The following is a 23,811-nucleotide window of genomic DNA, read 5'->3' as shown; positions in this document are numbered from 1 at the left end:
ACTCTCAAGTAGATAGACAGTTTCTTGGTGCCTGCTGCAGTGTGAATGTGACGTTGAAAATGGACTAAATCAGAACCTCTATGAGCCTCGCTCTTCTTTCTTTGCATTTTCTCTTTGACTGTACGTGAGTGTGAGGCGCACTTGCGAAGGAGTTTCTCCTTTCACTTTTTCCTTTTAGACTTGGACTAAAATTATCTCGGAAGACTCTTTGTTTTTTTGGTTTTTTTTTTTCAGTGGTGATGACTTGGAAGACTTGGAAAATCATTGATTTGATCAGTTGATGCTTGATGGAACAAGGAAATTATCTTGTCTACTCTGTACATTTTGTTTGGGTCAATGTATTTTCTAAGGAGATTGCATGTAAAATCATACGGTAATGTTAGATATTAAGGGCTCCCTTTGTTGATTTTCAAGTATGTTTTACACAATCTGAAAAGAAAAAGAGAAGGCCAATTTTTCTTCAAATCCCTTGACCAAAAGAAATGTTACTTACCAAATTACTACTAGCATAGGGCAATGAGTTCTCAATTATGTTGTATATTCCCATTGCCATTTGATTTGTTTAATTATCAAGTATCAGTTGCTTGGTTAATATCTCAAGTAGTCTTACTGTACACAGTATCCATGGTATCAAATTCCTATGCAGACAACTGCCACAAGCATTACAGTGAAAAACTAGTGGGGATTTGATTGAAGCAGACATGAACCAGGAGTTATACATGTAGAATTGAGATACTGGATATTAATTTATTGCTATTTAAGTTTAGGGATTCAATCCTTCCAGCTAATTTTTAATTTTCAGAGGAAGAATCAGTTCTTAAGAATCAGTTCTTAGTACGTAAAGTAAAACAAAAACAAAAAAAAACCAGAAAGCAAGATCAATAACAACAGGATACAAGATGTGTGGAAAACCACTTCCTTATCTGATCATCAATTTTCTCCGAAAACGGTGGGACCAATTCACTGTCGGCAATGACAATGGATACGGCATACCTGATCTCATCATCATGTAGCCAACCTCCGACTATCAGATCCTCTGCGTTTGTTGAATCCTTGTGTGTACACTTATGAAGTAACTCAAAAACCAAAACCAAAAGCAAATGGCCAAATGCACGCTGAATGGGAAACAGAAAGCCAGCCAACTTTGCTCAAGGAGGCCAAAGTTCATTGCTGATTTCTACTCCTTAACGAAAATTAGCATCATCCGACTCTTGTTCTAGAAAGGAAGTTTTAATCACTTAACTAAAGCGTGATTTGGCGAATACTGTATACAGAGGTTTGGAACGTATTCTAGAAAGAAAGAAAAATGAAAGACAAAGATAGAGACAACCATTTTGTTCCTTAACAATTTAGGGATTAATGTCATGTTCTTCTCTTTTTCCTTATATCAAGTGTTAGGGGATTAATATCAATGTCGATACCTTATGTGTAGCCACTACCTAACCTGTCTCATAACAGTGCATACATTTAACTAACAAACTATACATATTTAGGACTGTCACTGTATTTATCAATTTCACATAACCTATGTAGTTCTTATCGAGTAGAGACAGAGCCATATGTTCAATTATGAAGTTACACTTGCTAGGCTTAAACTTTTTCTTCATCCAATGCTCTTCAAAATAAATAGTAATGACATTAGGGCATCTCCAATGTTCAATTATGAATGAATAGTAATGACTTTATTCTGCAACATAACGACACAAAACCAGCACCATCTAAGTTAAAAAATTAACTTTTCAAAAAAAAAGTTAAAAAATTAAATTAAAAACTTGGAAAAGGAAAGGGAAAATATTCAGTTATTTATTAGAAGATGATTACATTTACATACCTTCATATTGTAAACTTGTACTCATCCTGCAGCAGCCTCTAAAGAGCCTCATGCCACTTGCCTATGACAATAGAGATAATCAGTGCTCAATGCAACATCTGAACAATAGCCTCGCCACTAATCAAAGAATTGTACATGAACAACACACCCTTTGTTTTTCTCTACTCTGTTTTACGAATTAGAGGGGAGTAACATTTGAAGTGGAAATGAGAGAAAGATGGTTTCTTTATCATGAATTACATTTCAACTGTGAATGTCATCTATCGACTCTGTAATTCCAATGAGTGCAGTTGAGCTAGACAGATATCAAGGCAACGCTAATTGGCTTCATTTTCTATAGTTAAAGACTTAAAGGAATATACAGCAGCAACACATCTGTTGCTATAAAACATTGTGAAGCAAAAAAGATACAAATGTATAAATCTGATCACAACGTAGCAGTAGATGTCCAACTTTGATTTAAGACTATCCAATCAAGCAAATGGCTAGGGACCTAGGAGAGTTTTACGGTGCTAGGGTTTCTTCGCTCTGCTAGGGTTTCTGCCTAGGGCTTCTCTCGTATCTTCATCTCTTGGCATCCTTCTCTCTCCCACCATGGTTGATCACATTACCGCTCGTCTGGCAACAGCATTGGCGATCTATGAAGATGGTCAGACGTCCTTTGGCCCACTGGTGCTGCTGCAGTGTCTTCCCATCACTTTGTGGTGGGGAGACTTCTCTCCATCATGGCCAAGTGTCAGGCTGATCCCAAGGCTTTCTTGGGGACCATAACCTCCCTATGGGGTCTTGGGAATTGTCTCTACGCAAGTGTGGTCAAGGATAGTTTTGTGTTTCAGTTTTCAAATCTAGAGGATCATCTGAGGACAACCGAGGGAGGGCCGTGGTTGACAAGTAGGCGATGGCTATGGCTGAGTTCGATGGTTTGAAAGATCCGGCGCAAGTGCCGATCTCTTCCTTCCCAGTTTGGGTTGAGATTATGGGTTTACCATCGGCCCTGGTTATTGAGGGCACTGTGGCGCTCATTGGAGCTACCTTAGGGGAGATAGTGCATCTGGACAAGACTGGAATTCACAAGGGCACGGCGGCACGGGTTCGTATCCGCCACCTTCTGTCGTCTCCAGTGAAATAGGTTTTCCCTTCATCCACCTTTGATTTCACCTTTAGGGCATTTGCTACGGTAAAGTTCAAATATGAGAGATTGGTTGGTTTCTGTCGGGTCTGTGGTATGATGGAACACCAGCGGTCGGGTTGTGCTGGCTCTTCGGAAGAGCTGTAGGTCTCTGTCGACGCCAACCCTAAACCTATTTTGGTTGGATCTGCTACTTCGAGTCTTGCGGAGGTCTTGGCTCAATCCACAACACCTAAACTCTTCACTTCCATGGCAAAGCGGACCCCAGGTTCACTCCAGGGCTTCTCGGCTTCAACAGTAGCGACCCAACTGGCCAAAATCCCATCTCCAGTCCAGGCGGTTAGTGAGCCCATGCAAGCTGCTACAGATGTCCCATCTCTTAGTGGGAAGAAGAGAACTGCCTATGCGGCCCTGATGCAATATACTAAGTGTAAGAAGACAGTTTAGGAGGTACCTCAAGTGGAGGATATTGATCTTGGCTTTTAACCTGAATTGGCCCTGAAGGAATGGGGTTATCCTAGTCTCCCCAGCAAAGAAGGCAAAGTTGGGTCGTCCTCTTGGGCACATGAACAACTAGAAACCCGTGGGTTTGAAACCTAAGAAGCTGATCTCTGAGGACCCAAACTCTCGGAGGAAGAGGAGTTTCAAGGTAGTGGAACACCCTTCCTATGGGAGGTAGCTTGGGTTTGGCTGCAGCAACATTAACCCCTGCTAGTGGGGAGGTTCACATGTCTTCTTGCAAAGGTTCTAAGTCCGAGAAATGCACTCCCATGGGTGCCCTAGAGTAGGGTATGTTGATGGGAACATGAATAAATTGGGATGGTCTTTTGTCTTTGGTCAGAGACCATCCTAGTAGTGTCGAACTTGGTTTCTATAGTACTTGAGCTTTATCTCATGGATTCATTATGTTTGTCTTAGATTTTTCATTCATGACTCTTTCTGTCATTGCCCGGAATCCAGGTGAGTCATCTCTTATAATATTTCCTACTTTATTCATGGACTGACACCCCCCGCATTCAAAAATAGAGGAGAAGATATCGAAGGGGAAAAAATGTCACTATGAATGAGAAGAATTTAGCCCATCAATCACATAGTTTGATTCTCTAAACTTTAGTTAAGATCGGATTATGACTACTTAAAGGATTATGGCTAGTGATAGAAGCACCAGTAAATTTTTTTTTTTTTTTTTTAAGCTTTGCATCGGAGTTAGAACCAATATAGATTTTTTTTTCGATTCATCCCTCGAGTTGAATACCTCATTCAAAAATTGACATCATAGTATTAAATCATAAACAAAAATTAAGATATTTATTAATGGTCATCAATAGATCGAAGAAATCTCAGAAAAAAATGCACTTCGAAACCCAATTCAAAGTAAGATTGTACTATTAGTTGAAAATATAGAAATAATTTTTGTAAGCAATCCCAGTGAAGCCTTCCTCTATATAGGACGGTGCTATAGAGCATAAATAAATTGAAGCACTCTCAACGAGACCATGTTATTATCCAGCTTCTGATACACGATGCTTACGAAGCTCCAGAAAAATCAAAGGAATTTCCATTTCTGTGATAAACGATGCTTACGAAGCTCCAGAAAAATCAAAGGAATTTCCATTTCTGTGATAAACGATGCTTACCCATTTTGGGTTCCACAAGGACCTCACCCAACATAGGACTCCCTCCACTGGAGAAACTAGAACTCATAACCAGAGATAGGAAGCAGAGAGTGCTTCACGGAGGAGGGTTCAAGAAGGGTTTTGACGAAGTTCGTAGACCCAAGCACAGTAATGGTGGCAGTGTTGTTGTTCATGAAGTTGGGTTGAAGAAGCGTGGTTTTGGGAAGAACCCAGATGAGGAAAAGGGATTAGAGACTCTGGGTGATGGTGGGTTTGTGGAAAGAAAGGATTTTGGGGTTGAATTGAGGTTGGGGGGTGGGAATGGTGGGGTGAAGAAAGTGCAGACCATGTGTTCGACGAAATGGCTGAGTTACGGTGGGTGCATTCCGGCAATGTTGACGGCGTTGGAGGAAGTTGAGGACTTGGATGAGGCTCTAAAGCCGTGGGGAGAGACGCTTAGTAACATTATAACAAGGAAAGGAGCATAATTTTGAAGGAGCAGAGGAGTTGGGAAAGGGCTTTGGAGATTTTCGGGTGGTTTAAGAAGAAGAGGTGTTATGAGTTGCATGTGATTCACTATAATATAGTGCTTAGGATTCTTGGGAAGGCGATGAAGTGGAGTCATCTAAGGAGTCTTTGGGATGAGATGAATGTGGAAAGAATAGCACCTATTAACTCAACTTATGGGACTTTGATTGATGTTTATAGTAAAGGTGGGTTTGAAAAGGAAGCGCTTATATGGCTGCAGAGGATGACCAAGCAAGGAATGAAACCTGATGAGGTTACTATGGCCATTGTGCTGCATTTGTACAAGAAAGCAGGGGAGTACCGAAAGGCTGAGGAGTTTTTCGAGAAATGGTCAGAGAGCTCGTTGCATTGTCATGGTTCTTTGAGCTCGCATACGTATAACACATTGATTGACACGCGTGGAAAGGCTGGCCAGCTTAAAGAAGCGTCGGAAATATTTGCATCGATGCTGAGGGAAGGGATTGCTCCAACTACGGTGACTTTTAATACAATGATTCACATTTGCAGTAATCATGGTCAGCTTGCAGAAGTTGCTTCGCTTATGCAGAAGATGGAAGAGGTTCGATGCCCACCAGACACGAGAACATATAATATTCTGATTTCCCTCCATGCTAGGCATGATAATATAGACACAGCTATAAACTACTTCGCAAAGATGAAGGTGGCTTGCCTTGAACCAGACCCTGTGAGTTATCGCACCCTTTTGTATGCATACTCTGTAAGGCACATGGTTAGCAAAGCTGAAGAGCTCATATCAAAGATGGATGAAAGGGGGCTTGAGATTGATGAGTTCACTCATTTGGCTCTGACTAGGATGTATATAGAAGCGGGGATGCTTGAGAAGTCTTGGGTTTGGTTCTTGAGATTTCATCTCTCAGGGAAAATGGGATCTGATTGCTATTCTGCCAACATTGATGCATATGGAGAGCGTGGGCATATTTTGGAAGCTGAGAAAGTTTTCAATTGCTGCCGAGAAGTGAAGAAGTTGAGTGTCCTTGAGTTCAACGTGAAGATCAAAGCATATGGGGTTGGTAAACATTACAGTAGAGCTTGCCAGTTGTTTGATAGCATGGAGAATCATGATGTAATTCCGGACAGGTGTAGCTATAGTTCTCTGATACAAATTTTGGCTAGTGGTGATATGCCACATACTGAAATGCCTTATCTAAAGAAGATGCAGGATTCAGGGTTGGTACGTGATTGCATCCCCTATTGTGCTGTGATATCAAGCTTTGCAAAATTAGGTCAATTGGAAAGGGCAGAGGATGTTTATAAACAGATGGTTGGATTCAATGTGCAGCCTGATGTAATTGTCTTTGGGGTGTTGATAAATGCTTTTGCTGAAGTTGGACATGTTAAAGAGGCTCTCGGTTATGCTGATGCAATGAAAAAGGCCGATTTCCCCGGGAACACAGTTGTTTACAATACCTTGATCAAGCTTTATACAAAAGTAGGCCTTTTGAAAGAAGCAGAAGAAACATACAAACTTCTTGAATCATCAGAGGATGGTCCAGCTATATATGCATCAAATTGTATGATTGATCTTTATAGTGAGCGATGTATGGTTAAACCAGCAGAAGAACTGTTTGACAGGTTGAAGAGAAGGGGCATGCAAATGAGTTTACATTTGCAATGATGTTGTGCATGTATAAGAGAATTGGGAGGTTTGAGGACGCCATTCAGATTGCAAAGCAGATGAGGGAACTGCAACTTTTAAATGATCTGCTGAGTTATAATAATGTTATTGGGTTGTATGCGACATATGGAAGATTCAAAGAGATGGTGGGAACTTTCAAGGAAATGACAAAAGCTGCCGTTCAGCCTGATGACTGCACATTCAAATCACTGGGACTTGTTTTGTTGAAATCTGGACTTTCGAAGCAGGCTGTGGGAAAGCTGGAAGTCTCAGTTAAGAAGGATTCGGGGACTGGTTTGCAGGCTTGGATGTCAGCCCTCTCTGCTGTTGTTAGAGTGAATGAAAGTAGTTATATGTAGATACCATCTCTGCAACCAACCTTCTTGCAGATTAATGAAACGCAATTAAGGAACTGGGCTTTCGAATTGTGTATGCATGGTTGCATCCTACATAACCTTGTTGCGGACAAGGGGTGATCACAAATTTTGACAGAAACAAGACATAGATGACCTGTTGTTCAATAGGAGAACTCGCCCTGTGTATTGAGCTGATCGGCACAGCAACTTTTGTAAGGCCAAGCCTGAGTGGTCTACTGGAACATGTCACTGTATCAAATAGAATATTTTGTAAGTTGCTTGTATGGCCGATTGTGGCTCTTTCGCTGAGATGGTAAGATACTCTTTGAATCATCTGAATTTTGTAAAATGAAGAGAGAATTGAAGTTCTCAAGTTTTGTTGTATGTTACTGTGTTACAATGCCTAATCTTGTTCTTAAATAGTAGAGAAAGCAAGGCTGAATGACATGTGTGTCAAGCCACTTCTCATACACATTTCCTCATGGTATCTCTGTATTTCGGTGGAGAATTAGGAGTGTGTTCACTTTAGCTTTGAAATCTACCAAAGTGCAAACCAAAACCTAGTATTAAATGTAGCTCGAATTCCACTGTAAAACGATATTTGGTAATTAAATCACTTCATTTCATGATCTTGATTTTGGCGTGCTCACTTTAGTTGAAAAATACCAGTGTGCTAGAAGAAGTTGATTCTGTTTGGACCCAAAATGTACATTTTGGCCTCACAAGGCACGTCATGGAGAAATTGAGCCAATATCAGTGGCTCAAGCTGTATATTGTCGACAAGCTCGAAATATATATTTAGAGGCTAAATAAAGCCTACTATGGAAGCATGGAAGCTTGGAAGCATGAAAAGTCAACTTTAGCACATTTTCCTACTTCGGCTAGGAGAAACCGAGCTAAACAAAGAAGGAGGGGCAGAAGACTAACCAAATGAAATCGAAATGAGCTAAAACTTTCCAGATTAAATCTAGAAAGCCCAAGGATCATTTCTTATGACGAGTGTCAGAGCTAGTTTTTAGTGGAAGGCCTTCAAACAATCAGTCCTATTTTCTACAGAAGCAAAACTGGAAAACTGGACCTGTAAGAGGTCCAGCAGCATTTCCGGCCCAACCACATGGAATAAAGCTCTGAAAATTGTCACAATGATCTACACTCATTTTGGATCATTTGATATGAAGAAGTCGAAGGCCCATTTTGAGTTCTTGGTGGAGATATAGCTACAGCAAAAAAGGAGCAGAAAGTGCTCTCACCTAACAAATCCATTAGTAGTGTTTAAGTGCTTAAACCTAACATTTCATTAGTGTTTAAGTGCTTAAACCTAACATTCCATTAGTGTTTTAAGTGCTCAAACCTAACCCATCATGATTTGTTTAAGGCCAACCACTATGGCTTGTTAGCCTATATATAGAGGCTAAGAGAACAAAGAAAAAAACCAACACATTCACAACAAACATCTCTAAGATGATCTAAGTTCTCTCTAGAGCAACCTCTCTAAGAGCAACTCCTCTCCTTCTCTTTCTCTTACCGGTGATCACACTCCTAGTCCTAGTCTCCTCAGGAGCCGACTATCAGTGCCACCAAACCCTCTGTCAACGTACTTCGGTCCTAGTCTCCTCAGGAGCCGATGGTAGTGCCGCGACCACAACGGTTACAGAACCAACCAAGCAAGGGTAACGCCCTAGCAACCCAGCCAAGCTAAAGTCACGCTTTAGAAAGTTCTCCTCACTTCCCAGTGTTTTTCGCTCTGCTCGATCTACGACGTCGAGTATCGATTGTGTGATATTGAAGAAACTAAGCAAAAGTCCTCATCACGAGGCACAAAGACCCCAGCGACGAGGTTGGTGCTCTCCTCGCCTACAATCACTTGAAAGAAGTCAGGTCAAGGGAAACCCCCGACGACCGCACCCGACGGTGCTGGCACGCCCGCGCGCAGAAAAGAGACTGTTGACCAGCTGTAACAAAACTAGAGCCAAACATTTTGGCACGCCCAGTGGGACCTACATAGCATTTCTTCGCGACCACCACCATTGGGAAGTCAAGCGCAAACCTATACCAAAAGGTTTACGCTAAATGTCCAAAACACAAGACCTCCAGTTACAAACCGCACTTGCGTGCGGATTGTCGTGGTCTTTCTAACGAACAGGTAATCCAAAGATTTTCTCTCCATTCGCCATCGACCGAGATGTCAACTGAGCAAGGAGAAAATCAACGGCCCGAGGGCAAGAAAGTTCCCACCACCCAGCCTAATGAGGCCGGAGAAGCGTCTGATAACACCAAAACGGTTGAAGACGTGGTGAGAACAGTTGACTTTGTGCGCATTCCCGTCCCAGAGAATGCCAGTATTGAGGAACGGCTTGCTATCTTTCAACAGAATACTGTTGCATACAATGAAAAGATGAAAAAAGCTTTCGCAGAAGATCGTCGGAGGCTTGATGAGCTTTCGATTTCGGTTCAAAAGCTCGATGTAATGTCGCGGCAAACACAGGGACATTTGGAAAATATCCACATGCAAAACGAAGAGTACCACAAGGAGCTCGTGGATATGATGAACGGTCAGGCCGCCCAGAGCAAACGCATCTCTGCTGACATCACGAGCCAAGCGAAGCATATTGCATCAGAATTGGCAATTATTCCCAATGAGGGGTCCAGCCTTGCTACCCAAGTTGCCATGCAAAAGGCTGAATTGGACCAGGCTAAAGAGGTTCTGAATAATGCTCTGGGAGATCCTAATGCCATCGTTGGTTCGCTTGGTCAACCCTCAGAGTCTGGAAAGTACATACCGCCAAATGCTCGAGAAAAAGCTAGCGGTAGCAATGCGGTTATCCCCGGGTCAGCTGCAAATGCCTTGTCAACCAGGCGCGAGGCAAATACTCTGATAAGTGGTGGAAAGGATAAGCTCGCATCGTCAGTGATGCAAGGGAGCGGGACTTCAAAGATCGGTGAAGGGACCTCCCTCGAGCCTATCATAGCTGCCCAATATGATAGCGACGGACATGAACACGTGTACCAAGATCAGCCTCCAGCGAGCCATTATAGTATCGACCAGGTTGAAAGTCCAGCGAAGGTCACTGCAGCCACAAAGGGTCAGCCAACAGCGAGTTTTACATTGCAGATGTCGACCCCACCCAAAACAACCCCTAGAGGCGGCATATCTTTGGTTAACCAGGCATCACATGCACCACCTCTAATCTGGCCAGCTAACGACACAGTGATTCATCCACCTCCTCCTCCTAATCTGGGATATGTAAGGAGGGATGAGGTAGAAGCAATGATTCGGGCCGCAAATCAGAGGCCTACCAGGGGCCCTTCCCACCACATATTACACAGACACCTTATCCTAGGGGATCTAAGAACATTACGTTCTCTACTTTCTCGGGAGAGGAAGTTGAAAATGTCGCGGCCCATTTGGTTAGGTTTCGAGTACAGTGTGGCCAGTACCAGAACGATGACAATCTGAAGTGTAACATCTTCGCTACTTATTTATCGGGGTCTGCCTTCACCTGGTTCACTAAGCTGCAACCGGGATCAGTTGCGAGTTGGCCCGCGATGGAGAAGCTGTTCAAGGAAACCTTCGGGACTATCGAGCTAGAAGTAGATATGGCTTCACTCACTCAGATGGCTCAGCAGCCAACTGAATCAGCTGTCTTGTACCTTCAGCGCTTTCAGATCTAGAAAGGAAAGTTGAACGTGATTCTGCCGGAGAAAGAACTGGTGAAATTGGCAATCAAAGGCTTAGAGCCCCGCCAACACAAAAAACAGCATGGAAGCATGTTCAATTCCATGGGGGAACTGATCACAGAAGTAGGAAGTTTCGAGCACTTGCTCAGGGAGATGGACGCTATGAAAAACGCCTCGAAGGGGACATATATCCCAGGGAAACACCGAATAGTGGCTGCACTCAGCCATCAGTCCAGTTCATTTGATCCTTACTACAAGAGTTAGGAATCTAGTACAGCAGAGGCTGATAAGTCTGAAGAAGATGAGATAGCTGCCCTGGAACTCACCGGGAAAAAGGCTTCAACGTTAAAGCAACTGAAGCTGTGCAAAGAGCCGTTGAAGCTCAAGTCGGTGGTTTTCACCAAACCAGAGTTCGCAAGTTATACTTACGACGCGAACAAAGCGCATGAAATCTTGGATGAAATGATCGCCGCGAAGATGGTGAAAACCGACTTCAGCCCATTTCCCAAACCAGAGCAGCTAAGGGGAAAGAAATACTGCAAACTCCATAATATGTGGAATCATAATACAGCCGATTGTGTTAAGCTGAAGGATCAGATCCAAATATGGTTAAATCACGGTAGTTTGCAAGTAGAGGCACCGAAAACAGCAGCAGCATTGGTGGACCTAGATCCCTTCCCAGATACCGGCATCAACATGGTGGACGTGACATGGGGTGAAAAAGATCAGCAGAATCAAAGTCCAGACCATGCGGCTAAGGATTTGAAAAGGGTTGGAGACAAAGTCATGAAGCGGGAATCCAAGACTCATTTACCCATCGTCCTATGCTCGCGGTGCAAGGAAGAATGTGACACTCAAGCCCTAGATGAGGAAACATCCCAGACTGTCCGCTTTGGATCTCTGCCGCCAATACGGTTAGTATCATCCTCTAGAAACTTCCAACCATGCAGCCCAAGAGTATACAGTGGTTCAGAAACTCTTTCTCCAAGGGACTCAAACTTATTCAAAAAGTTGAAGACCGCGAGGGAAGAAGAGCAAGTAGATAAGCGGCAAAGGGTTTTAACCAAACCTTGCATTCCGCCAGTGTCGACATCCTCCATCAAAGAAGGGAGATGGTATACACAGAAGAAGGGCAAGGCGTTGGAGATGAGCTCTTCAAGGAAGAGAAAACTCCAGCGGAGGTTTGGAGAAGCAAATCGAACCTTGGAAGCGCTGGATCAGGGGTTGATTAAACCATCGCAGTTGTGAGATCTCCAGAAGAATACCAGAGACAGGTGGAGGCACTGACCTCCAAAAGGTTCATCACCCCGCGGGTTCTCTAGCGGCGTCCTAAGATGTCGCAACAGGCTTCAAAAACCAACTCTCGGCAGAAGGACAGTCAGGAGAAGTCCCTAGCTCCCGCGAAGCGAGAATCTGTACCAACCCGCAAACTTAGCGTTTGGCGGAGAATATGTCTCGAAGGAAGAGAGAGTGAGTCTTCAATCTTTGACAGGCTGGGGGGCAAAGACAATCGGTCCACGACTGTGCAGTGGAGGCCTAAGAAAGTTCAAAGCATAGTGGCTGCGAAATCCGAAGAGGCTTTATCAGCAAAGCAGAGGCCACTGAAGAGGGGATGTCCTTTCGCAGTGGATCAGCAAGAGCAAGTCATGGTCCAAGAAGAAGGATCGCTGGCGGCTTACATGTCAAGCAAGTTCACAGAAGAAGATGACCTGAGCTCCCCAGCTGCGGAATCAGAAGAGGCGGACATGCCGGACGTTGCTTGTAACATGGTATATGTACATACCTCCAACAATATGGAGTATTTACTACATCACCAAGCATAAGTAACACCTACTTTAGGACATCCACAAGACATGGCAAGGCCCAACCGAGACATGCATCATGTAGCCCTATGTTCAGGCTACGCGGCGGTATCCGGAAGTCACAAATCCGCCACCGGGAAGCCACCTTTCCGCCCTTGCCAAGATGCCCCCATAACATAGCTTTCTACATGTTAAATAGACTAGAATAGTAGCTTTGCTTGTCCCACATCGAAGAACAAGTAAATGAGAGGCATTCCTTCATCTATAAAAGGAATGCCTCCTCCCACAACTCAACACATTCATTACATCTCTTGTAATCTTGTTAGGCCGCAAGGCTCGACACACTAGTATAGCTTTCAAGTGGACGTAGTCTCCCGCTCATGCGGAGGCGAACCACTATACATCTTGTGTCAATCTCTCTCTCTCTCTCTCTCTCTCTTTATTTATAGCTAACTAGAGTCCCCTCGGATTCTAACGTTAACATTGGCGCCGTCTGTGGGAAGCCAACACAAAGGCTTCGTCACTTACCATTGAGTTAAGTCATCTTAACCAAGTTCAAAATAATTTCTTTCTTTGGGTTATATAATTGAAATTCTTAGCGGTAACTTGCACCTTGAGGGCCGGTCAACGCAGAGCTAGTTTGGTCAACGCCCAAGGAGTGGTCAAAACTTGCAGAAACTGATCAAAACACCAACGCATGGGCTGGTCAATGTTCGGTCAACGCCCAACATGGCTGGTCAACACCCGGCGGGGTCGGTCAACGCCCAACATGGCTGGTCAACGCCCGACATGCCTTCAACGCTGAACCTCAAAAAAAAAAAAAAAAAAAAAAAATTGGGCGGCAAAAAAAAAAAATTTCTCTGGACACCTAAGAAATTGTTCTCCACACCCACGTGCAGCGCTCTCCTTCTCCCGCTCCGCCCAACTTCTTCTTCTGCTGCAATTTCCTGCTGCACGTCTCCGCTAGCCACACCAGCCAGCGACTGCAGCTCTGCAGCATCACCTCTGCGAGCCCAACCTCAGCGCCGTGCAACCACTCTACTGGTTCCAACCGCTCCGCTAGCCGGCACGAATCTTCCGCCGGCCTCCAAGTTGTCACAGCGCAGTTCTGGGTCTCCGCTGGCCATCCTCTCCGCCAAGCTTCAGTTCTACCAACTCAACCATTTGGTTCATCACCGTCAACTGAACTTGACAAGCTTTGGATAACTCCGCCCAACTTCGAAGTTCCGCCCACTACAGGGGATACATCAACATGTATACATCAACATGTACCAGGCCTCCGCTGAGCTCATACTCCGCCGGCAACCCCCGCTCCGCCGAACTTCTGCAGCGCCGCTGCGTACCCAACTGCAGCTCCGTCCAACTTCTTCGACCAAACTCGGTCTCCATCACAGCTCCGGCTCCGCCAGGCTTCGGTTCCGCCGAACTCAAATAAGTGTTCTCCGCCACACTATGCACCGCTACCAATTCCCAGCGGTCATCCCACCACTAGCAGAGTACCGCCAACAGCAGCGGCTTCGCCGGAGAAAATTTTCCGCTGGGCAACCTCCGCCAAGCTTCTCCGCTGAGTTTCACCGCCAGGCCTGGCAGCTCTGCCAAGTCCGACAACAGATTCCGCCAAGAAATCCTCCGCTAAGCGCATCCAGCGGCATATTCTTCCACTCCTTCCGCCAATATCCGTCAGCGGACCTCCTCCGCTGCACTCCAGCTCCGCCGAGCTCCAGCCACCGCTGACCGGGCTCCGTCGAATGCTCCGCACCGCTGGCCAAAGCTCCGTTACCGCTGGCAACCGGCAACCACTGGACAGTGATCCGCCAACCGGCAACCGCTGGGTAGAGCTCCAACCGCTGGGCTGAGTACACCCATGGCTCTCTTCAAAAAGTCTCCACTCTGCACCATTCTGCCTGTGTACAAGGCCCTGCCGCCATTCCAAATTTGTACTCGACCTGCAAGCTTAAATCGCGGTGGTCGACCCACTCAAAATCTGGGATAGAAATAAACTCAGGGGCGCAGCTCTTCAAACACCGAGTGGCTAGTGCCTTTGAGCCACACAGAGATAAGCTCTCTTGTTTAATTATTTATGTCATTGTTATCTAGAAGTTAGATAAGCTTCACATGCTACGTACGGATTTGTCAACCACACATGTCTGCATAACCTGCTGGGCATGCTTTGCCATATTCCATCTTTCAATTATAATCCGCTAGGCTCCACGGTCAAATGCCATGCACTGACAACATTTGACACTTGTCTGCCTATACGCATAAACAACATACACCATCCATTATCATGCATCATGATTTATATACTAATTATCATGTGTATCTATTGGGCACCGACCCTTCACCATATTTGTCTTCATTGGAAGACCAAGTGGGCATTTAGCGGCTGCATGTTAATTATGCTAGGCACTTCCAATATAAAGACATCCTGCCAATTATCATGGCCATACAGTCAGGCATGTTCCGATTATCATATACAAGACAGGTATGAGGGCATGATATATTGATGCTTCTTGAGCATATATGCTATTTATGTTTTTAGTACACACACAGAAGCCGACAAAAAAGCTCATGTTTCTAGCATATGGTTTGTGGATAGGAACTTATATATACACGTACACATAGGCTATTGCATGTGTATATCAAATTAATTTTCCCACTTGTGCCACATGACATGCATTTACATATAAATAATGTCATCACGGTTATGTTCCATCATTGCACATAACGAGTTTCGTTCCCAGCAAACTTGACATTCAAAATAGATATGTATATATGCAAGTCATTTGTCATCAATTATTAATTTGCTTATACACTTTGCTTACAATTTTTTCAAAGTACATATGCAAAACACACATGCAAATTATTGGTGTCGATTTTACAAATCTGCATACTAATCATCCATTTTTGCAAGGAAATTCAATTATTTCTATGGAGCATTCAATCTCAACTACGAGTTGACGTACATTATCGGAATACTTTATCCGCCACAAGCAATGAAGCGTCATGCTTGGACAACTCCAACATAATTTGGGTACTCATATCAATGCCAACTCCAACTCACTCCAAATCGGCATAAGATAAGTAACTATATCTTACTTTTTACGCTCTCTCAATTTGAGCTAGTGCCATGCCAATGCCATGCTTTTATACCTCCTAAGCATGCCTACAACAGTTCGTAGATTTGGTAACACTTTCTAGACCTCACATGCTAGATATGCCATGCTTCATATACCGATCTCAAACGATCTCTAAGCATGCCTACAAAAATGCAAAAATGATATTAGCATCCACATTACAAGCACATGCTAGACACATATGCCATGCTCCTATTTAATTGCAACCCAATTAAATAAACATGGGACACAAACAAAATATTATTACTTGCTCTATGTGTTTATCATTTTTCATACAGATACAAACTTTACGAGTCTATGTTCTACGACCAACCGCCAAGCGGTAAGGCAACGCCTCATAATGACAATGACCGCTACGCGGCATTGCAGTCAAGTTTCTCTTTCGAGAAAACTGCTAGGGACTAGTTAACACAGCCCACGGCAGCCATTGATCCGGCAGTTAACCCCGACGCTTGGGTATCTAAGATTGGGCTCGCTACCCAACACCCTCTGCTCCGCGCAGTTCCCCTCATCAAACAATTTTCCGACCATACGGAGGTCTATAGCCAGGAGTGGGGGACTCCCTGGCGGGCCTAGCAGGGGCCCACCCGAAAGGGCAAAAGCGTTCGCTCCAACCAATTCTAGATGGACGACGCACTCGCACTAATTATGCCTGATATACGGCACAAAGCTACGCTTTGGTATCAACCCGCAAGAACACCCTCCTTGACTGGGGACTTCGGGGACTTATACATACAGCCCAGCATAATTAGCAACGGCAACGCTCATGCCTCAGGGCATCACCGTCGAGCTACCCGTTAATGCCTTCCCGGCAACCCTTGAGCTTCCGCTCACGAGCTTCCGCTCATGCCTGCTCGGCACCCACGAGCTTCCGCTCATGCCTTCCCGGCAACCCTTGAGCTTCCGCTCACGAGCTTTCCGCTCATGCCTTCTCGGCACCCACGAGCTTTCCGCTCATGCCTTCCCGGCAACCCTTGAGCTTCCGCTCACGAGCTTTCCGCTCATGCCTTCCCGGCAACCCTTGAGCTTCCGCTCACGAGCTTTCCGCTCATGCCTTCTCGGCACCCACGAGCTTTCCGCTCATGCCTTCCCGGCAACCCTTGAGCTTCCGCTCACGAGCTTTCCGCTCATGCCTTCCCGGCAACCCTTGAGCTTCCGCTCATGAGCTTTCCGCTCATGCCTTCCCGGCACCCACGAGCTTCCGCTCATGCCTTCCCGGCAACCCTCGAGCTTCCCGCTCATGCCTTCCCGGCAACCCCCGAGCTTCCCGCTCATGCCTTCCCGGCAACCCTGAGTTTTCCGCTCATGCCTGCCCGGCAATCCTCGAGCTTTGCACTCATGTCTACTCGACACACAACACGTTAATGGAACATTGAATTCTTCTACCATCTGTCGCCCGTGACAAATTGAATTCTTTTCGCGTTCCATTAACACGAAGCGACAACCAAAGAAACTTAAGCGTTCACGTATTCATCATTCACGAATTACAAACGTTTACCTTCGCAGCGCTCATACAACTTACATTTATCATATGCAATCCATATGCTCACACGACCATACGCGCTCTCGAGTTTGTATGTCATATTTGATCGTACTCGGCGCCATTCGTATGTATACATCAACATGTATCACGCACCCCATACGTTCATATATGCCAACGCATATCATTGCAACTCACATTTGTTGCCCAATGCAACGAGCATTCTACATATGCCTGTTTTTTGTCTTTGTTGTGCAGGTTAACGAGTCCCTTCTTGCTTACGGAGTTCGGGGACTTGTAGGGGCTCCGTGCCGCCCGGTTACTTATGCTTGATGACTTCGTGGTTATAACTCCCCAACCAAGAAGCTCCTCTTACTCGGGGACTTCGGGGACTTGTACATACCTCCAACAATATGGAGTATTTACTACATCACCAAGCATAAGTAACACCTACTTTGGGACATCCACAAGACATGGCAAGGCCCAACCGAGACATGCATCGTGTAGCCCTATGTTCAGGCTACGCGGCGGTATCCGGAAGTCACAAATCCGCCACCGGGAAGCCACCTTTCCGCCCTTGCCAAGATGCCCCCATAACATAGCTTTCTACATGTTAAATAGACTAGAATAGTAGCTTTGCTTGTCCCACATTGAAGAACAAGTAAATGAGAGGCATTCCTTCATCTATAAAAGGAATGCCTCCTCCCACAACTCAACACATTCATTACATCTCTTGTAATCTTGTTAGGCCGCAAGGCTCGACACACTAGTATAGCTTTCAAGTGGACGTAGTCTCCCGCTCATGCGGAGGCGAACCACTATACATCTTGTGTCAATCTCTCTCTCTCTCTCTCTCTCTCTCTCTCTCTCTCTTTATTTATAGCTAACTAGAGTCCCCTCGGATTCTAACGTTAATAGTATATGTCCTGTCATCAAGATATGCCTTGCCGGTGGCAGCTCAGGAATGTCAAGCGGGGGAAGGCGAATCATTTGACAAACCGTTGCTCGAGATCACCTCAGCGGCATCATTTCTCACGAAGAAACCTACGCTGAAAGAGGCCGAAGCAGCAGAGGCTGCAGACACCGATGCGAGAGATCAGGACTTGGGTTTCAGCAAGCCGACACCAGCAATGTCGCAACACATGAGGCCATTATATATCACCGCCCATATGAACGGCACCAAGGTTGGAAAAATCAAGGTAGACACGGGCGCCGCAGTCAACGTCTTGACCACCAGAACCATGCAGCTGCTAGGAATCAAGAAAGAGAAGATCCAATCCCCGTCCCTGACAGTAAAGAACTTCACAGGGACTGTGACCAAAACATTGGGTTTGATCTTCCTACAAGTCAAGGTGGGTCCAGCAGAAGGGGTTTACGCCTTCTTCGTCACAGACTGTCATGCGGCATATAGCGCAATTTTGGGCCGTGACTGGATCCACCGGAGTTATTGTGTCCCATCCAGCCTTCATCAGGAGCTGATCATATGGGACAGAGTCGCGGATAAGGCAGTAATAGTCAAAGCAGATCTGCGACCTTTCTCAGTCTCCGCAGTCTACGTGGACGCGAGGTACTATTTAGAACCTATCTCTCCACTACAGGTTCGTGGAATTGACAACAAGGGCCGCCCTACAGGGGTGACGGCCTCCGAACTGGCACAATGGGTGCTCTCGGTCGCGAAGGGAGACCTCGAAAGGCCCGGACACGAGGTGCCAACTCCAGGTCCTAATTGATGGATCAAGACCTCTCAAAGGAAGAGGTACAGGCCTTTCATTCTTTATATGATAGATTATCTTCATATTTAATCGAAAAAGAGGCCTACGCACAAGTGGCAACATTGGAATATATTGATGAGGATCTCCCCGATCATGAGGAGGAAGAAGAGCCCATTCGACTGGCACCAGCATCGTTAGACGATACCCCTCCAAAGTTCAGGGATCCTACAGAGAAGTTGAACTTGGGGACTAAAACAGAGCCAATGGAAGTGGCAATCAGTGCAAACTTAGAGCCGGAAGAAAAACAGGGGCTCATCGACTTACTGAAGGAGTATAAAGACTGTTTTGCGGAGAAATATGAAGGAGCTTTTCATCTCAAGGCCCTGGATAACATTTATAAAATCTTAGAGAAATGAGCTTTTCATCTCAAAGACCTGGATGGAGATGTCCATCATAACCCTATCAAGGTAGATACTTGCTGCTATACACATGGCGAAGCTACCACCAAGGAAAAGAATGATCCTCATTCGTGATCAAGAGCAGTCTCCTTCGTATAGGGGGCACGCTAAAGTTCTGATCTCCTACAACCTGCCCAAGTTTCGCCAATTCACTACATACCAGACATCAGATACATAGGGGCAATAAAGTTGGCAAAGGAAGCGTCAGTTCATGACAAAGGCAATTGAGTAGTGGCATTCAAGCTTTATGGCCTCTTTAGAGGCCTATATGGAATCAGGCAAGCAATTTCAAGCCAATAAAAGTGGCTTTGGAACAACGACTTTGAAGCAACAACATTATAAGAGTGGTGCTGATTCAAGACCTCTTCAGTCAAGACGAAGACCTTTGACTTCGAGGTCTGGGGGGCAATGTTTGGACCCAAAATGAACATTTTGGCCTGACAAGGCACGTCATGGAGAAATTGAGCCAATATCAGTGGCTCAAGCTATATATTTTCGACAAGCTCGAAATATATATTTAGAGGCTAAATAAAGCCTACTATGGAAGCATGGAAGCTTGGAAGCATGAAAAGTCAACTTTAACACATTTTCCGACTTCGGCTAGGAGAAACCGAGCTAAACATGGAAGGAGGGGCGGCAGACTAACCAAATGAAATCGAAATGAGTTAAAACTTTCCAGATTAAATCTAGAAAGCCCAAGGATCATTTCTTATGAAGAGTGCCAGAGCTAGTTTTTAGTGGAAGACCTTCAAACAATCAGTCCTATTTTCTACAGAAGCAAAACTGGAAAACTGGATCTGTAAGAGGTCTAGCAGCATTTCCGGCCCAACCACAAGGAATAAAGCTCTGAAAATTTGTCACAATGATCTACACTCATTTTGAATCATTTGATCTGAAGAAGTCGAAGGCCCATTTTGAGTTCTTGGTGGAGATATATCTACAGCAAAAAAGGAGCAGAAAGTGCTCTCACCTAACAAATCCATTAGTGTTTAAGTGCTTAAACCTAACATTCCATTAGTGTTTAAGTGCTTAAACCTAACATTCCATTAGTGTTTTAAGTGCTCAAACCTAACCCATCATGATTTATTTAAGGCCAACCACTATGGCTTGTTAGCCTATATATAGAGGCTAAGAGAACAAAGAAAGAAACCAACACATTCACAACAAACATCTCTAAGATGATCTAAGTTCTCTCTAGAGCAACCTCTCTAAGAGCAGCTCATCTCCTTCTCTTTCTCTTACCGGTGATCACATTCTAAGTCCTAGTCTCCTCAGGAGCCGACTATCAGTGCCACCAAACCCTCTGTCAACGTACTTCGATCCTAGTCTCCTCGGGAGCCGACGGTAGTGCCGCGACCACAACGGTTACAGAACCAGCCAAGCAAGGGTAACGCCCTAGCAACCCAGCCAAGCTAAAGTCACGCTTTAGCAAGATCTCAACACTTCCCGGTGATTTCGCTCTGCTCAATCTACAATATTGAGTATCAATTGTGTGAACAAGAAGAAACTACAGCAAAGTCCTCACAACGAGGCACAAAGAATCCTGTGACGAGGTTGGTGCTCTCCTCGTCCTCAATCGCTGAAAAGAAGTCAGGTCAAGGGACACCCCCGACGACCGCACCCGAACGGTGCTGGCACGCCCGCGCAGAAAAGAGACTGTTGACCAGCTGCAACAAATTCTGGAGCCAAATAGATTCAAAAGCAGCAAAATGGAAAGAAGTGTTTGGTTCAAATTTGATGTCATATGATTCCTTTTTCCTTTTGTTAAATTTTTCAAAACAATGGCTCGAACCAGTTGCTTGGTGACTCAGCTCCCACAAGTCACAACTCTTAAGTCTATTATTGCAATATTGCCTGTGAATTAGAAGTATTAGAGGAGGACATAGAGCATAAACTCTCATAAACACAATTATGCTTAGAGCTTAAATCTCCAAAGAAATAATAGGAGTAAACCAAGTTAAAGATTACAAAGTTCAGCAGCTATTACAGATGTAAGGAAAGGAGGAACTGAAGAAAAATTAAAACAATGGCCAACACTACTAGAGTGCGCTGCCAACATATGTGCAGCAGTATTGGCATCCCTACACACATGGACTATGTGGACATTAGGCATATTGGCTATCAGTATCTTCAAATCATCATAAACTCGGCCTAGCAGAGAAGCATTAGTTCAATCAGTACCACTAAGCTGCCTTTGAACAATCAAAGAGTCAGTTTTCAAAACTACGGGTTGCACAACCTGTTCCAGTATAAAATCAATAGCACACTTGCAAGCTAGGAGTTCAGCATGTTCTGCAGACAACAACTCGACATTGGCCTTCCCAAAGCATCTAAAAACTGCCCTGAATCATGTCTCATAACCAAACCAATGCCTCCTGTCTTAGACTGCAAATCAAGGGCACCATCCACGTTTGTTTTAACACAACCTGATGGGGGACATCTCCACTTTATAGCTCTACCATTGTGCCTAGAGTCTAGCTGCCCCTTTGTGTTATGAAAAGTATAATCCTTGAGTCTAGATGTAGAAAACAGTACCACTCTTATTAAATAAGTTAAGCAGTTTAGAAACCGGTAACCTGTTTAAGAAATAGGTTGGATTTGAGTATAAATTTTTGACACAATTATTAAATGGGTTGAGTTTGAGTTTGTCACGTCAAATACCTTAACCCGACACAATCCATTAACAGCCCCAGTATCAAATTCTATTGAAAAAATAGATCAGATCAAATATTAAATCTAATCTAATAAAATGAATTGTATTACTGTTTTAGAGAAACTGAAATTGAGAGAAATTCGCTGTGTATTCTCATTGATAATAGGGGCCTCTTTATATAGAGGATTACAATGCATAGAATCTCAATCATACAAGGAAAGTAATTCTACATTGATTAGGATTCTAGATCCTTCTAATTAAATCCTATTACCACTAGGTCAAGTAACCTAGAGTTTGGGCCAAACACAAATTAGGGTTTACTTGAACACTCCCCCTTGTGTTGCCCAAACGCGGTGCTTCTCTCGTTGCCTCATTAAAAACCTTGCCAAGTAACAAAAACCCAGTGGGACAAAAATAACCTCGGTCGAAGGGGAAAAAGAGCACAACACACCCTTCACGTTTCGAGACCATACGTGTAGATATCTCCCCCTGATGTCTGCATCTCCCCCTGATGACAACGATCATGGGAGATCGGATAACTTCCGTAAACGATGCTACCAACACGTTTCTCGAAAGTGGAATCTAGGCAATGACTTAGTGAGCAAGTCTGCCATACTGTCCTCTAGTTCAAATTGATCTTGAGGAGATTCTGTTGTTGCTGATTATCTTGGTGTTGTCACTTTTGATGTAGGCTTGCTTCATTTGTTCAAAACGAACAACATTATCCTAAATGCTCGTAGGCTCATCTTGTGGTAGACTTCAAACCACAATTATTCGAACATGCATGATTATGGGTCCAATCCATAAGTATTCATGAACCACTTCGTGAAGAGCAATAATCTCTACATGGTTCGAAGATATAGCGACTATGGTCTGCTCTGTAGACCTCCAAGATATCACGGTCTTTTCCCATGGTGAACACTTAACCAGTTTGGGAACGACCTTTGTGTGGGTCAGAGAGATACCCAATATCAGCAAAACCTTCCAAAACACATGTCCTTTTGGGATGGGGACAGTGGACGCAGGCCAGTGTTGGCGGCGTTCTTGGTGTGTGATGGGTCTGAATCCATCATCTCTCTGTAGGGATAAAACATGCCCATATCAGTCGTACATCTAGTATCGAAAGATATCTTTTACACCAATCCAATGGCATCGTGTTGGCGCAGAGTTATACCTTAGCTAACAAGTTCATGGCAAATGAGATGTCTGGTCTTGTGCATTGAGCTAAATACAATAATGCGCCTATTGCACTTATGTAAGGCACTTCTGCCTCTAACACATCTTCATCATCATCCTTCAGAAGAAGAGGATCCTTTTCAGGATCAAGACTAAGGACGATCATGGGGGTGCTTGAAGGTTTGACCTTGTCAAAATGCCTAAGCATCTATCAACACGATGCTCAAGTTCCAAACCGAGACATAATCGTGTTCTCCCAAAATCCTTCATCTCAAACTCGGATTTCTAGTGTTCAGCGGTTTCCCTTAACTCTTTAAGGGCTTCCAATAAAGATCATGTCCAACATGAACCGTGATAGAATCCGAAACTTGTTATGGAAACGCGTGGGCATATCCCTTCCCAATCAAGTAGTCATTTTAGCGAGCGTTTCAACCTCTTTGTAAACGCGCTCCGTGGTCTAGAGCCACTTGACTTGGGTAAATGAAGTTCATCATGAACCTTCATGTATATTCCGTATCTAGATCCCTATAGAGATACGTACTGACCACATTTGTAAGCTGCATGTTCAATTATTCGGAAACTACCAAACTGACAAGGTAGTGGAGTGCAATCACATCCA

At 44.5% G+C, this 23,811-nt stretch overlaps 2 protein-coding genes and 1 long non-coding RNA gene across 3 annotated transcripts in view; 2 read left to right on the top strand and 1 right to left on the bottom strand.

The window, feature by feature from the left end:
- The window catches only part of LOC112196425 (disease resistance protein RPV1), a 100,291-nt gene extending 100,178 nt beyond the window's left edge, over positions 1-113 (bottom strand). Inside the window, exon 1 of the mRNA XM_040517415.1 lies at positions 21-113. The gene's annotated coding sequence lies outside the window, so the exon portion shown is untranslated. The remainder of the gene's footprint in view (positions 1-20) is intronic.
- The window catches only part of LOC121052433, a 70,873-nt gene that overhangs the window by 9,870 nt on the left and 37,192 nt on the right, over positions 1-23,811 (top strand). The gene's annotated exons all lie outside the window — the stretch shown is intronic.
- Positions 4,435-7,493, top strand: LOC112196429 (pentatricopeptide repeat-containing protein At3g23020-like). The gene is given in 3 exon segments (XM_024336783.2): positions 4,435-5,043; positions 5,046-6,711; positions 6,714-7,493. Coding segments are annotated over 3 exon segments (2,559 nt in total). The 5' UTR covers positions 4,435-4,536; the 3' UTR covers positions 7,100-7,493.

Source organism: Rosa chinensis, chromosome 4 (assembly GCF_002994745.2).
Source record: "Rosa chinensis cultivar Old Blush chromosome 4, RchiOBHm-V2, whole genome shotgun sequence".
Taxonomy (NCBI): Eukaryota; Viridiplantae; Streptophyta; class Magnoliopsida; order Rosales; family Rosaceae; genus Rosa; species Rosa chinensis.
Note: the sequence above shows the minus strand (reverse complement) of the source record. Positions and strands in the feature narration are given on the sequence as shown.